The sequence below is a fragment of the Geotrypetes seraphini genome, chromosome 8 (assembly GCF_902459505.1).
Source record: "Geotrypetes seraphini chromosome 8, aGeoSer1.1, whole genome shotgun sequence".
In the NCBI taxonomy this organism is placed as follows: domain Eukaryota; kingdom Metazoa; phylum Chordata; class Amphibia; order Gymnophiona; family Dermophiidae; genus Geotrypetes; species Geotrypetes seraphini.
The window spans coordinates 16,146,439-16,162,337 of NC_047091.1; the positions used below are offsets into that span (position 1 = coordinate 16,146,439).

The 15,899-nt window shown below is 43.9% G+C and overlaps 1 protein-coding gene across 2 annotated transcripts in view; it reads left to right on the forward strand.

Moving 5' to 3' along the window:
• The window catches only part of HNRNPL (heterogeneous nuclear ribonucleoprotein L), a 42,233-nt gene extending 34,274 nt beyond the window's left edge, over positions 1-7,959 (forward strand). For both annotated transcript variants that reach the window (XM_033954976.1, XM_033954977.1), the window contains 6 exons: positions 2,110-2,381; positions 2,802-2,923; positions 3,538-3,739; positions 6,889-6,946; positions 7,380-7,475; positions 7,685-7,959. In XM_033954976.1, the coding sequence (XP_033810867.1) occupies positions 2,110-2,381; positions 2,802-2,923; positions 3,538-3,739; positions 6,889-6,946; positions 7,380-7,475; positions 7,685-7,743 (809 nt within the window). In that variant the 3' untranslated portion in view covers positions 7,744-7,959. The remainder of the gene's footprint in view (positions 1-2,109; positions 2,382-2,801; positions 2,924-3,537; positions 3,740-6,888; positions 6,947-7,379; positions 7,476-7,684) is intronic.
• The last annotated feature ends 7,940 nt before the right edge of the window (positions 7,960-15,899 follow it).

The following is a 15,899-nucleotide window of genomic DNA, read 5'->3' on the forward strand; positions in this document are numbered from 1 at the left end:
GACTCAAGGGTCCCATTCCGATGTTCGATCCAGGTCCCCTTTTTTTTCTTACGGCTTGGCTCTTGAACGGGCGCAACTAGGTAAGAGGTTATTCAGATAAAGTGATTATCCCAGGACAAGAAGGCAGGTATTCTCACATATGGGTGACATCATCTGATGGAGCCCAGATGCGGACGCCTCACAAGCAGACTTGCTTGAAGAAACTCGAAGTTTCGAGACGCCCGCACCACGCATGCGCGAATGCCTTCCCGCCCAGCACAGGGCACGTCTCATCTGTTCTCAGTTTTCCACAGAGCCGAGAAATCCGTCTTTGACTCTCTGCGTTTAACTTCGTTCACTTTTTGCCTGCTCTCAACTGCAGTTGGTGTTTTTTTCTTAACGAATTTCTGTTTTATTATCTTTTATTTTAGTAAAAAAAAAAAAAAATTTGTCGTCTTCCGGGACAGGCCACTCGGCTGCAGCGCGCGAGCTTCGACTTTGCGGCGGCTATTTTTCTGCCTATGTCCTGGCCTGCTACAGGCTTTAAGAGGTGTAGCAAGTGTCAGCGCACGATCTCTCATGGACCCTCACAGACGCTTCCTCAAGTGCCTTGGGCCAAAACATCATCCTAGATTGTGCCTGCCTTGCCAAACACTTCAGCCTCGTGCTTTCAAGTGTCGTTGCATTCTGGTGGACAAGCTTTTCGAGATGGAATCTCCTACTGATCTCTCGACTTCAAACGCGTCTTCGGCCTCGACTTCCATCGAGGCTCCTTCTGCGCCTACTGCTTCCACCTCGAGCCTCATCAAACCTTCGTTTGCAACGGCTCTTGCTTCAACGTCATCTGCTGTATCTTCCCTGTTTTCTCAGGTCAGATAGCTCAGCAGTGGGTTCCACCTGTGGTGATTAAAGTGTCCAAGACTACTAAGTCGAAGCACACTCACACTACCTCGAAGGAACCTCAATGCTCCAAATGTCTCTAAGACCATTTTTTGGCTTTTTATTTACATCTAACATCTCTTTCCCGTCCACATCCTCCTCTATTAACACGCTCTTGTAAATCTTTCTCCTCTCTCTTCCTATATTTTTAAACTTTGTAAACCGTGTCGAGCTCCACTTCTGTGGAGATGATGCTGTATATAAACTTAAGGCTTAGTTTAGTTTAGTTTAGTTTAATCCAGATATTAATTTATACCACTGTGCGGCTCTATGATCCATAGAATCCATCTGAAAGCATAAGAATTCCAGACTATGATAATTAATAAGATTTTTCCATTCAGGGAACCCTACCTGAATGGCCTGCTTCAATTGCAATCATCTAAAATATTGCAACTTATTAAGACTAAATTTATGTTGCAAATGTGAAAACTCCAGCAGTTTACCATTATTTATTACATCCTCCAAAGTACGGATTCCTGCCAACATCCAATGCTTCCAGATGATTTTAAAACCGCCAATTTGATCTTGGGATTTAACCAAATCGTTTGAGTTGTTGATTTATTTATTGGAATAGGAGTTAGATTACTTATATACCTTAAAGTTTTCCAGGTATCCACAAATATTTTACGCTCTTTATATAACCTTGGCATTTTGATACTAACTACATTTTTCAAATTCTTTATTCATTTTTCCATCTTACATCAAGAATACAATACAATATTACATCATTTAAACCTTGTAAACATTACTTGTATTTCTTTTAACATCATCTTAAAAACATACATTTATATCCTCCCCTGCCACCCTTCCCACAAATATTTTAATCAAAAAATATCATATAAATGTTATCAATTGATACCAATAAAATTATCTCTAACCATTGTAAGGGGAAATCAGGAGAGAAGGAAAAACCTTTTCACATCAATGTATTTTTCTTAATAGAATTTACAGCAAAGAATGATAGAGGAGCATTGTGTAGTGAAGAAGCATGCTAAATATACCTCCATGAATGTTTTTCCAATGATTGGTCACACATTTGTAGCTGGGAGAGTAGAAAAGAAGAGAGAGGCTGTTAAACATCAGTCAAGAAATTGCTGCTTTAGAAGCGTATCGATGCTCTCTGATCTGTAAAAGGTACAAGATTATTTGTTTGCACTACTTTTAAATGTGTGCTAAATCTTTTCTTCCCAGGGGGACCACATGGTGGATATGGCCATTATGATGAGGGATATGGTCCACCTCCCCCCCACTACGAGGGAAGAAGGATGGGTCCTCCTGTTGGAGGACCCCGCAGGGGTCCTAACCGTTACGCACCTCAGTATGGACATCCCCCTCCTCCACCACCACCAGAGTATGGACCTCATGCTGACAGCCCTGTATTAATGGTGTATGGCTTAGATCAGTCCAAAATGAATTGTGATCGAGTTTTTAATGTATTTTGTCTGTACGGAAATGTTGAGAAGGTGAGTAAAAGGAGGTGGGGTGGTTGTAAATTGTCTTGGTGTAGGCACATGATTACATGATGAAACATATATAGTAAACTAGAATGAATTAAAGCTGGACTTTTGTAAGGAGCTTATACTTGAAGCAGACATGTGGCCAAAGTGCTCTATTTTAAAAGTATTGTCTCTTTATATTTTATTCCCCCGTACTTTGGGGAATAGTGTAGTGGCAGTATTTGTTGCTGGTTTAGTTTGTTTTTTCTGAATTTCTGTTACTTTGTTCTATACTCATATGCTAGAAATCCAAAGACTATACAGGTTTCTATTAGTTATAAATTAGCAAAGGGATGGAAATATCTCAAGAGTGGCTCTGATGCTGATCAATATGTTCAATACATAATTAAGCTTGGAATTGACAAGTAGGGTGATCACTTTTGGCAGGTTAAATTCATGAAGAGCAAACCTGGTGCTGCTATGGTAGAAATGGCAGATGGTTATGCTGTGGATCGTGCCCTTACCAATTTGAACAACAGCTTCATGTTTGGCCAGAAGCTGAATGTATGGTATGTACTCTTCATAGTATTACTCGGTCCTTACCTAGTTTCCATTAAGTTAAAAGCAAATACAGTCAAACCTCGGTTTGCGAGTGTTTTGCAAGATGAGCAAAACATTCTTGCAAATCTTGTCTCGCAAACCGAGTGTTGACTCGATTTGCGAGCAACCCTCCCTCCCCCCCCCCCCCGAACAACAGATGCTCAAGGCCCAGTAAACGGCAGGAACTTCTTTCAGCGGCATGTCCTGTGGGCTGCATGCCGGTGCCAGATGGGGGTAAGGTTGAAGTTCACGCGGGGGGGGGGGAACAGCGCCGCTGGCCTCACGGGGTGGGGGTGGGTGGGAACCTATCAGGCGAGTTTCCTTTAGTTCCTATGGGGAAACTTGCTTTGATATACGAGTACTTTGGTTTACGAGCATGCTTCTGGAACGAATTATGCTCGTAAACCAAGGTTCCAATGTATAGCAAATCAGAGTTGGTTTTAGAGCCAGAAGTATAGAAGACTTAACATGGCCTAAAAAGGGGCAAAACAAGTGCCCACTGAAGTTTGTGACTGTCACATTTGATGTAAGGAATAGTGGGTGGCAGACATAATAGTATTTTGCGGGGTTTGTTTTCTGTTAGTGTATCCAAGCAGCAAGCAATCATGCCTGGTCAGTCATATGGGCTGGAAGATGGTTCATGCAGTTTCAAGGACTTCAGTGGTTCACGCAACAATAGATTCTCTTCTCCGGAGCAAGCTGCAAAGAACAGAATCCAACATCCCAGCAACATCCTTCATTTCTTTAATGCTCCTCCAGAAGTGACAGAAGATAACTTCTATGAGGTCAGTGAATAAATTGATGTGGGGTTTATATGTAGGTAAAGGGGTGCAAGACTAACTTTGCTTGTTGCAGTGATTTATAATTGGTACTTCAGTAGTATACTAGGTGTTTTGTTTCAAATAGTGAAGTTGCTTACCTGTAAAGTGTTGTCTGCAGGGGAATGCAGTCACACTTATTAGTAGTGAAGTCCTTAGGCTAATCCTGTGTGTCTGCTCTCCCATAGGTACAGTAAGCTTTTGGCTTGTGCAGGGACTCCTGCCTTCCAAGGCTCATCCCCTTCTCAGTCAGTTTTGTCTACCTGAAAAATCTTAAAATCGTAATGGAGAGGGTAAGTGTGTTGGCTTTATCGTCCCTCCAGCTGAAAAAGTGCTCCTGGTCGATCAATGTTCTGGAAACCGGCGCCATCCAGTTGGCGTTGCTGGCATACCATACGTTGCTGAAGGGCAAAACAGTGTGAGTTCTCTTGGACAGTGCCACAACAATGGCTTATGTCAATTGTCAGGGGGGAGCTAAGGGTCGTCTGGTGGTGCAGGAGGCTTCTCTGCTCATGGCTTGGGCAGAGATTCATCTGGACATCATGGACTTCATCAGTCATGTGCTGGATCCTGGCAAGTGGTATCTCGGTTCCACAGCCTTCGAGTTGATTGTACAGGCATGGGGCCATCCGGTCATGGACCTGATGGCCACGAGTGTTGGTGCCAAAGCGCCAAGGTTCTTCAGTCGGCGCAAAGATTTCCAGGCCAAGGGGCTGTGGTGCAGCCTTGGCCGATGAACGGCCTCCCGTATGTTTTTCCTCCATGGCCGATGGTGGGCAGTGTCATTCTTCGCATTGCTTGTTGTTTCGGCTGCGTGATCCTGGTGGCTCCGACTGTCCCAAGCGCCCGTGGTACACAGATCTGGTTTGTCTTCTCGTGGCAGATCCTCTAATGCTGCCCCCTCTCAGCCAATCTTCTGATGCAGGGCCCCATTCCAATGTTCGATCCAGGTCTCTCTTGTCTTACGGCTTGACTCTTGAAAGGGAATGCCCGAGTAAAAGTGATTTCCACCCTCTTGGGTTCCCAGAGACTTTCCACTTCTAGGGCTTATGTGCGAGTTTGGCATCTCTTCGAATAGTGTTCCATGTGTGGTGTGGTTTCCCTTTGCGCGTCTTTGCCTCACATCTTAGAATTCTTGCAGGCTGGTCTGGACAGGGGCCTTGCCTAGTCCTCCCTTCGGGTTCATCTTGGTGGCTTTGTCTACATTTCACGCTTTGTTGCAGTCTGTGTTTGGCCTCAACTCCAGATGTGATTCGTTTTTTGAGGACGGCAAATTTGCTCCATCCTCCTGTATGGCCTTCGGTTCCAGCCTAGGAGCTCAATCTGGTTCTTTCTGTGCTCGTGCACCCTTCTTTTGAGCCTCTTGGCTCCTGCATGTTGAAGGACCTTACTCTTAAGGCAGTCTTCCTGGTGGCCATTACTTTTCGTGTAGGCCTCCCTTCCTGGAGTTCTCTAGGGAGTGGGTCATGCCGCGGCCAGTTCCTTCTTTTCTGCCAAAAATAATTTTTCCTTTTAATGCCACAGTCTGTGGTCTTCCCAGTCTTGGGTAGTCAGGTGAGTTCTTTGAAACAGAGACAGTTCCGCAAGTTGGATGTCGGTAGGGTCCTTTGCTCTTAAGTTCAGCGGACCCAGGAGTTCCGGAAATTGGATCATCTTTTTGTCCTCTTAGCGGTTCCTCATAAGGGGGACGGTGCTTCTAAGGCTACCATTATATGATGGATCAAGGAGACTATCGCTTTGGCATATCTTCTTCAGAAGAAGCCTGTTCTGGAATTTCTCAAAGCTCAGGCAGTTTCATGAGCTCTCTTTTGTATCTCCGCTGGATATCTGTACAGCTGCAGCTTGGTCTTCTCTCCATTCTTTTGTGCGACACTACAGTGTGGACGTTCAGGTGTGTCGGGACGCGGTGTTCAGTGAGTGTGTTTTTATGGTGGCCCTTTGATGGGAACTGCTTTGGTACGTCCCATCAATTTTGTGTCAGTCTGGAGGGACAATAAAGGAGAAATTAGACCCTGCCTTTTTTTTTTGAGTTGCATGCAGAATATTTTTTTCTCAGTGTCTTTGTCGGGGGAGATTGAAAGAACAGCGGCGTTTGGTTCATCTGGCATAGTTGGTGAGCTGTGGGGATGTTTTTGAAAGTTCTTATTCTAATCAATATCCAATAGTATTTCTCTGTTCTTTACTATTTTTCTGGAAGTGAAGTTGCTATTTATGTATTCAATTTTCTATACCATTCTCCCAGTGCCTTCACAATCTATCGAATGTACCTGGGGCATTAGGGGGAGTAAGAAACTTGCCCAAGGTCACAGGGAGCAGCGTGGGTTTGAACCCATGACCTTAAGGTGCTGAGGCTGTAGCTTTAACCACTGTGCCATATTCTCTTATAGTTGTTATTTATTAGTTTTAGTTGGCTGATTGTACTTGGGACTGCACAGTCCACTTGTACTACAGCCAAAAGTTTGTATCTCAGTCTCCACCTGCTGGTCAAGGTAAGCTATAACCCATCAGTTTCTGTACTGGTCTGGAGGGACTAAAAGAGAGAAAATTAGCAGGTAAGAACTTAATTTCTCCATTTCGGTGCTTGTCTCCGATGCTGAAGCGATTCCACGGTGGTCCTGAAAGATGCCTGCTTCAGTTAAAGGCTTTCCAAAGAGATGCTGTTGTGAAGGTATTTCCGTTTGTTTTTTGAAGTCTCTAAAGAGCTTCTAGTGACAGCAAACCTGTCCAGTTTCCCTGTTGATCTTTCTTCTCTCGCTCTCTTTTTCTTTTTTTTTTTTTTTTTTTTTAAGAGGGAAAAACCTTTTCTTGATTTGGTAAAATGGAATTTTTTTTTTTTCTATTGAGGTGTGAGGGGAGAGCTACAACTGGCAAGACTCCCTATACATACCCGGTAAGACAAAAGCTAACTGTAGCTAGGGAAGAATATTGACACAGGATCTGTCTAAGGACTTCACCAACAAGTGTGCCTGCATATCCCCTACTTGTCTCCGGAGAAATAGTTATCACAGGCATGTCGTCATCTTAACTGAATTTTATGCCATTCCTGCTGTAGGCAAAATACGTTTTAGAGTTCTTTGAGTCATTCTGACATTTCACTTTGTTTGTTTACACAATAGATATGTGAAGAACTGGGTTTGAAGAAGCCAACTTCTGTGAAGGTGTTTTCAGGGAAAAGTAAGTGGCATACTTGTCAGTTTTTAAGCAACACATTGCTATTTGAGAACAGCTTGATATCCAAACCTCATAACTCAGGGGTCTCCAAAGTCCCTCCTCGAGGGCCGAATCCAGTCAGGTTTTCGGGATTTCCCCAATGAATATGCATTGAAAGCAGTACATGCACATAGATCTCATGCATATTCATTGGGGAAATCCCAAACACCTGACTGGATTCGGCCCTCGAGGAGGGACTTTGGAGACCCCTGTCATAACTTGTAGAATGATTAGTTGTTCCTTCTTAAGCTGAGCTTTCTACTCTGCCTTTTTGGACCTGGAATTTTGGTAAGGATGCAGTCTGATAGATCATAAGGAAGATAACGTAGAAAGAGTTGAATTCTAAAACCGCAAGGCTGTCTGATTTATTTTCATGTTCCATTGTCACGTTCTCTAGGTGAAAGAAGCTCCTCTGGGTTATTGGAATGGGAATCAAAAAATGATGCTTTAGAGACCTTGAGCTTACTGAATCATTTCCAGATGAAAAATCCAAGTAAGTCTACTTATAAGTAAAGGTCTTATCTAGTTTAACTGGAAACAATGCAGTATATTCTGTGGCAGCTATGTTAATCATTTATGGCAATATCTTTAAAAGAAAGGGCATATAATAATAATAATTTTCTTATGTTGTATAATCAGTTACAGTAATTAGGTGTAATCCTGAATCAGTTAACCACTTTTTTTTTTTTTTTCCTCACACAGATGGTCCATATCCATATACGCTGAAGCTCTGTTTTTCTACTGCACAACATGTTTCCTAATTGTCACCAACTCGCTGGATGATCAGCATTCCTTCAAAATGTTTTATGACTCTTTTTTTTTTTTTTAATGCTACAGTTAGTAGTCATAGGTAGTTTTTTGTTAGGCAAAGCACAGGTGTTCTAAGGCTAGTTCTTTTAAATGTATTATATATGTAATTGTTCATACATGTGCAACCTGTGACTGAGTATTTCAATAAAACTGTTTTGAAAATAAAACTTTAACATTTATTAGTACGTCAAACCTCGGTTTGCGAGTGTTTTGCAAGATGAGCAAAACACTCGGCAAACTTTTGACTCACAAACCGAGTGTTGACTCGATTTACGAGCACCCCCCCTCCCTTCCCCCCCACCCCCCTCCACACACACACACTCTCTGGCACCGGCACGCAGGCACAGATCATGCCGGTGCCTAGAAGATCTTCCGTCTGCCTTGAGCATGCATCTGCGCATGCTCAAGGACTTCTAATTCTCCCTCTCGCTGAGATTCTCGGTGAGAGGGAGAATTAGAAGTCCTTGAGCTTGCGCAGATGCATGCTCAAGGCAGGCGGAAGATCTTCTAGGCATCGGCACGATATGTGCCGGGGGGGGGGGGGGGGAAACGTATCAAAGCGAGTTTCCATTATTTTCTATGGGGAAACTCGCTTTGATAAACGAGCATTTTGGATTACGAGCATGCTCCTGGAACGGATTATGCTCGTAATCCAAGGTACCTCTGTATTAACTAGTTAGATGATAGCTGAAACGAATAGGTCCCAATTTGCATTAGCCTCGTTCTGCAGTCCTGACTACAGATGCATCCGTTGACAGAAAACACACACACAGAGATAGCCAAAGAAAGATGAAATGTTTATTCAGACCATCATCACATATTTATAGTCCCCCCCCCCTTTGTACATGCCCAGTCACAAGCTAAAAAAGAACTTTGGAAGGGTACAAATGTTTTTTTTTTTTGTTTTTTTTTTTAATGTTTTATTTATAAATCATTCTTACAATAATTTAATTGTACATAAAACTTCAATTAACACATGAAAAATTGTGATTACAAATAATTCATCTTATCACATAAAATATAACCCTCCCCCTTTTTTTCATTTCTTAAATCCATATCATATACATTCCCCTCCCCTCCCCATTCTTATATAATCATTAAGGGTACAAATGTTGAGAAGTACTCAAGAAAGGAAAAACCTCCAAAAGGAAGCAGAAGCCACAAGTGAAGATGTCTGTATCGCCTTGATAAGAGAAGAAACAACCTGCTTCGCATAACCCTTACACATCAGCCATGACTTTTCAAAAGCTAGGTCGCAATACCAAAGTAGTACGAATATCCATGTTGATTCGACCCTAGGTGAACAAATCCAGAGATACCAGGAAACTCAACAGTCTGGCTGTCGAAAAACTCATCAGATCCTTATAACAAGGATGGTGCAGCCAATCCAGAGATTCTACAAAAACTGCCCTGAAAGCGAGCGTGAGATGGCAAATCCAAGCCATCATCAGCCAGGGGAAAACACTGAAAAAAGAGAAACCAGAGGCAAGAAAGAAGCCACGCTACTACCCCCTCTGACTCCCACTCCCTGTGCCTGCCGAAGAAGCTTAGAATTTTGAGACGAGGCCATGAGGTCTAGTTCCAGGAGATCTCACTTCCATAAAAAGAGCTGAAACGCCTGAGCCAAAATTCTCAATATCCAGGATGTAGAAGATTTCACTAGTACTAACATTTACACTTTCTATAGCGTACACAGCACTGTACACTGTAACATACAATAAATGGGCCATGCACAGATTTTGTGGAGAGAAAGTCTATCCAAACTCTTGACCCATAAAATGATCTGCCAACAGAAGAAGATGGGGGTCCACCCATTGAACTAGAAGCACAACTTTACCTGCCAACTGAGCACATCACCTACTGCCCAGGCTGTAGAGAAATACCCCCATCATAATACTGACTGAAAAAGACCTTCAGCGTCATTCCGGAAGAATGGTCTGAAGCTCCAGAAACGGTAGCCTGACCATGGTCCAGAGTAGAAGAATAAACAAGTACTGAGTCGTCTCTTAAGACCAGACTCCTGGAGCTGAGGATGGAAGGCACCGAGTCCCCCAACCAGACAGCCCGTGATTATTGGTGGCCAGGATCTAGTCCAGCAAAGACCGAGGTATGCCTTTGAAAAGAGAAATCTCACTGAGCCACCAAATCATACAGAGCGATGCTTGAGGAGCCTACCAAATAATTGGAGCCTGAGATACCAGGAACCACCGGAACAAAAGCGACTTCTGTAGCGATATAATGGGAAAGCAAGCTGAAGTTCCCAGTGGAGTCAGCAACATGGATCCTAGAACCTGTACAGAATCCCATACTCTTGGTCATGGTGACCAAAGAAGAATGCAAACCTGAGACTGTGACCCATCGCTCTAGTCTCTGGGAAGAAACACGTTTCTCTCCTATATGAATAAAAACATCTCCCCGATATACCTATAAATAGTACAGGAGAAAAGAGCTCTGTGCCAATTCGAAGATTCACGTCCAAAGAACTGAGGAAAAGAAACCACCCTTTTCTTGTCAGTCAAATGGCCCGACTGGAAGACGTCTGAATCATGCAGTCAGTCAAGAAGAAATTAGGTGAATCGCCTGGTAGCGCCAAAACAGTACCACTGCCCACATTTTCTAAAATGTTCATGAAGCCTTGGGTAGGCGAAATGGCATGTGCCAAAACCGAAAGTGCTGCTCCAAGAGAGGCAAGCAAACCTAGTGCAAATTCGGAGTTCATAGTGAAAATGTAAATATTCTCCCAGTTTTTCTGCAGAAATGTGTAACCCTGAGAAACTAATTCATCAGAATGGGATCCAGCCTGCCCAATGCCCCCATCTTGGGCACCATGCAGTAAGTGAAACAATGTCCCTTAGTTCCTCAAGAACTGCCCTGAGGACCAGTAACACTTAAAAGGAAAACACAAAACATAGAGACTCCAAGAACTAACTGGAAACCTGAGGAGGATGCAAAGTTGCAAGCATCCTGAAAAAAGTTCACAGCCACCTGACCTGACATTATAGCATCTTCTCCCTCATGAGAAAGCCTGAAGAGTCACTGGAAGAAGTCAAGATCCCCTCAGAATGAAGTGCAGAAGGTCAGGGAACGGCAGGATGAGAACTGTAGGATCTGTAAGAAGAAAGAAATTCTCCTAGGAGAAAACAAGTTTTGCAATGTAAAGAGGAGTATACTGGAACCATGAAAACAGTACTAACTCCATGCAACGTGAGTGAAATACGTATGTCCTTTAAAGTGAATACGTACTAGACGCAATCAAGATGCTGCCTAATCTAATCTAATCTAAATCTTGGGTTTATATACCGCATCATCTCCGCAGATGGAGCTCGACACGGTTTACATGGTTAGGGAAGGAACGGAACTCCAGTGGAATTATATAAGTATGAGAGAAGAGAGATTGGTGTGAGAGTGCCAGGAGCGGGACGGGGTTACGTTCTGGAGAAGAGCCAGGTCTTCAGATGCTTACGGAATGGTAGAAGGGGGCTCAAATTGCGGAGAGGGGAAGGGAGACTGTTCCAGAGCTGAGTGATTCTGAAAGGGAGGGAAGAGCCAAGTTTACCAACAAGGGAGATGCCTTTTAAGGAGGGGTAGGATAGTTTTAATTTTTGAGTGGATCTAGTGGAGGTTGGATTTGAGGAATTCCAGGATAGAGGGATAAAAGGAGGAAGGATACCGTGGAGGATCTTGAAGGTTAGGCAGGCACATTTAAAGTAGACCCTGGAAATAACGGGAAGCCAGTGGAGTTTGGATAGGAGCGGTGTGACATGGTCAAATTTACTTTTTGAGAAGATAAGTTTGGCCGCGGTGTTCTGGATTAGTTGGAGTCTGTGGAGGCTTTTCTTTGTTAAGCTTAGGTAAATGGAATTGCAATAATCCAATCTGGAGAGGATAATGGATTGTACGAGGACGGCAAAGTGTTTTTGGTGGAAGCAAGATCTCACTTTCCTCAGCATGTGAAGGCTGCAAAAGTATTTTTTTATCAGGGAGTTGAGGTGGTCGTTGAAGGATAATGATGAATCTATGGTGATGCCCAGAACTTTGCTAGAGAATTCCAGCTGTAGAGAGGAGCCTGTGGGCAGTGGGATGGAAGTGGGTAATTGATCAAGTTTAGGGCCGAGCCAAAGTAGTTTAGTTTTGGACTCGTTCAATTTCATTTGTACAGTGTGAGCCCAGGATTGAAGTTTGGTTATGCAAGAAGAAATGTTAGCTGCGAGATTGGTGAGGTTCGCGTCGATCTCGATGAGGACCAGGATATCGTCGGCGTAAGTGTAGAGTGTAGAGTAGTGCCTCTACCGCCCCGTGGAAAACAACAGCATCCTAACAGGTATCAGACAAAGCTCACATCGCTAATGAGAGCTTCAGGGACGAGGCAAACCGCCACACAGCGCATGCTCCTCCGCGCGTTTGATAGGTAACTGGCTCCTGGTTAGGAGCTGTACAGCCCTTCCTGTCTGGTCGGGGGTCCATCTAGCATGTGCAATGAGAAGATGGCGACAGGAGAAACTAGCGTGATAAGCATGGAAATCTGAAGTCCAGGCCCCCTCAGAGAAAGAGAGTCCTAGGCCGCAGAAAGATGCGAAGTGTCATTATGCCCATAGAGACAGCCTAAACTTGGAAATTGTTAGTACCACATTTAGGCATATATATCCTATGCCACTACTAGACACATGCAGCGCAGTGGCCCAAATAAGGACAGTTACCAACAGACAAAGGCTCAATCTGCAGGGACCCCAAGAGAGACAATGAGATACTGGAACGCTGCAGCTCTGTCGCCGGAGACCCAAGCGCACGCCTGATTCTCGCTGACCGCATCAACGCTCCTAGAAACATAGTTGGATTCAAGCCCTGCAAAATTTACCCTGCCGCGGCATGCATAGAAAGACTCGGGGAATAACCAGAAGAACGGTGCAGTGCTTCCCACAGCGCCGGAAAAAACATGTCCCATCTCATGTGCGCTGCTATAAACCGGCACCTGTACATGGCCGTGACAAACACCAACGAAAGAGAGCCTTGGAATAAACAGGATTATTACTGCTGCACTGAAACTCAACGAGGAGTACAAGTGCAAGCATGAAATCGCACCGCTACTGTCACGCTGTAACTAACAAGGAAACCAAGCGCGTGCATGCAAAGGGTGGGAAAGTCTCTGCTCCCTCAACGGATTTCTAGTCATAAAACTTGGTCTCAATAAAATATTCATTCCTTAAACGTATATTGACCGAACTCACAGTACTAAGACTCCCAAACAGAACCTGAAGTTCAAACAACAGTAAAAACACAGACATACTCACAAGCTTCAGGCTCAAAAAAAATTTGATCATGTCACACCCTTACTACAAAGTGCTCATTGGTTGCCTATATCTTACAGGATTACTTACAAAATAGCTCTTTTAGTCTTTAAGACACTAAAATCTAATACTCCGGCCTTCATAGATAGGCTCTTGATTCCATACAGTTCGTCCAGAGCTCTCAGATCAGCTTCACAATTTACTTTAAATGTTCCCTCTTTAAAAGTTATCGGAACCCGCCGTGCTTCAATTTTCTCCGTTACAGCACCAATGTTATGGAACGCTCTTCCTTTGTATTTAAGATTAGAACAAGATTTACAAATATTTAAAAAGAACCTAAAGTGTCTTCTTTTTAAAGAAGCCTTTAATTGACAGTTTACTCTTTCAATAATACCAGTTAATTTTTTCCCCTTAAATATAGATTATAAATACTCATTCTTATTGACCTTTTTTCGGTCTCTCATTTTTTCCCCTTATCTCCCCAATATGTTTCCCTTTTATGTACTCTTAACAAATATTGTATTTCCTCCCCACCTTCCCATTGTTATCAGTTGTCTTCTTGTCTAATGATGTAACCCTGTTCGTTTAGTAGAATATTAATTGTATAAGTGAGTCCATTTTAAACTCTATTTTATTTATGTAAAACGCTTTGAAATTGGAAAAGCGTTTAATCAAACAATCTAATAAACTTGAAACTTGAAGCCAGTTAGAGCTGGATGTGTAGCACTAACAGAGCAGAATGTAGCAACTGTGGTTTGTTTTTTTTAACAGAGGGGAAAGAAGAAAAAATCGAGACCCAGTCAGACCCTCTAGCAATGGAGGGAGGATAAGGCAGGGACCTGGGGGGGGGCCAGGTGTAACCCTTAAAGCCGGCACCGTTCAGCCGGACACCCCTGTCTCACTGAAGAGAAAATCTCAACAGGAGAAATAGCATTGCCAGCTCACTGAAGAGAAACCTCAACAGGAGAAAATAATTTTCCAGTCACAGCCAGAATTCAGGAGCTAGTTGTTTAGCGATCATTTCCTGCTGGGAGATAGAGAATACTGGAGATACAGGAGGAGTGCCAACCAATATGACCACCTGTTAATCAGTTTCTCTATCTCCGCCTGCTGGTAGGTAGAGACACACCTACTCAACATCTCGGCGTCCCACAAAGCAGGAGTGGACAGTGTTAAAGCAGATTTCCTAAGTCATGTGCTGGATCCCAGCAAATAATGTCTGGAGATGGAGGCCTTCGATGTGATAGTTCGGTTGTGGGGCCGGCCAATGATGTATCGCATGGCCACGCATTTCAAATCCAAGGAACAGAGATTTCAGTTGGCGCAAAGATTCTCAGGCTGAGGGGCTGGATTCTCTGGTGCAGTGTTGACCGACAAAAGGGCTGCTGTATGTCTCCTCTGGTGACATGTCACACAGGTCACACGATCTTGATGGCTTAGGATTGGCCACAGTGCTCATGGTACGGGATCTAGTTTGTCTCTTTGTTGCGAAGCCTCTTCCTCTGCCCCTTTCGGACACCCTTCTAACTCAGGGTTTCATTGCCATGTTCGATTTGGGTTCCTTTTGTCTTATGGCTTTGCTCTTAAGAGGGAGCGTTTAAGCAAGAAAGATTATTCAGATGGGGGTCTCTACTCTTTTAGGTTCTCTGAGGTTCTTGACTTCCTGTGCATACGTGCACATCTAGCGTCTCTTTGAGGACCACTGTTCTGCGAAGGCAGTGGTCCCCCTTCACACGTCTGTACCTCGCATCCTGGATTTTTTGCAGGATGGGTTTGAGAGGGGCCTTGATTGGTCCTCTTTGCAGTTTCAGATTACAGCCTTGTCATCCTTTAGAGGTCTGGGGCTTGGACAGCAATTGTCTTCTCATTCTGATGTTTTCTGTTTTTTGAGGGCAGCAATGTTGCTGTCTATGGAGAATCCATGTTAAAGGTAAGCAACTTTGCTTTCTCTGGACACAAGCATAAGAGGGTGGAGGAAATTAATTATGGTGCAAAAAGGTTCCCAAGGACAGATTGACCAAAATGAATATCCTGTGCTGTGCTCTGGTCTAGACAGAAATGCTCTGTAAAGGTGTGAACTGAAGATCAGGCTGCAGCCTTGCAGATGTCCTGTAAGGGTATTGAATGGGTTCTGCAGTGGACGGAGATTGTTGAGGCCTGTAAGGAAGCATACTACTAGGGCTTGTAGAGAAATTGGAGCTTGCCATCTATTGGGTGTAGTAGGCAGATATTGCTGAAAAAAACCAGGAAGTTGTGTCAGGGGGCAGGTCATGGCAGAGGAAAAGCTTTGGGGTGGCACCAGCAGCTTGTGAGAATGGCTGCCACGCTGGGGCCCCTCCGGCAAAGATTTGACTTTGAAAGGAGACTGGGAAAATGAGGGGAAAGAAAGAAGGGGGGAGAGATGCCCAGACCGCAGGCCTACTCTGGTCACATGTGGTCCCAAAAATATAGGGGGTGCTTGGGCACCCACAGGGCTAGCGTCTATATATGACACATTGTGAAAATTTGTATCCTGATTTTTCGCTATCTGACTTCCAACATTGACAAAAATAAAACACACATTGCTATCTATGATTATTGGAAAGTACGCAGGTGAGGCTGGGCTCATTTAGAGCACTTGTCTTTGACCTAGGGCGCCGCGTGAGCGGACTGCTGGGCATGATGGCCCACTGGTCAGACCCAACAGTGGCAATTCTTATTTTCTTATTGGTTAATGGGAATCTGAAGACCTTGAACTGTTTCAGATTGGTGCCTGGTAAGAAATTTATTCTTACTCTGGTATTGCTGGGTCTTTCTGTTAGGTCCCTTCAATGCCTCTGAAT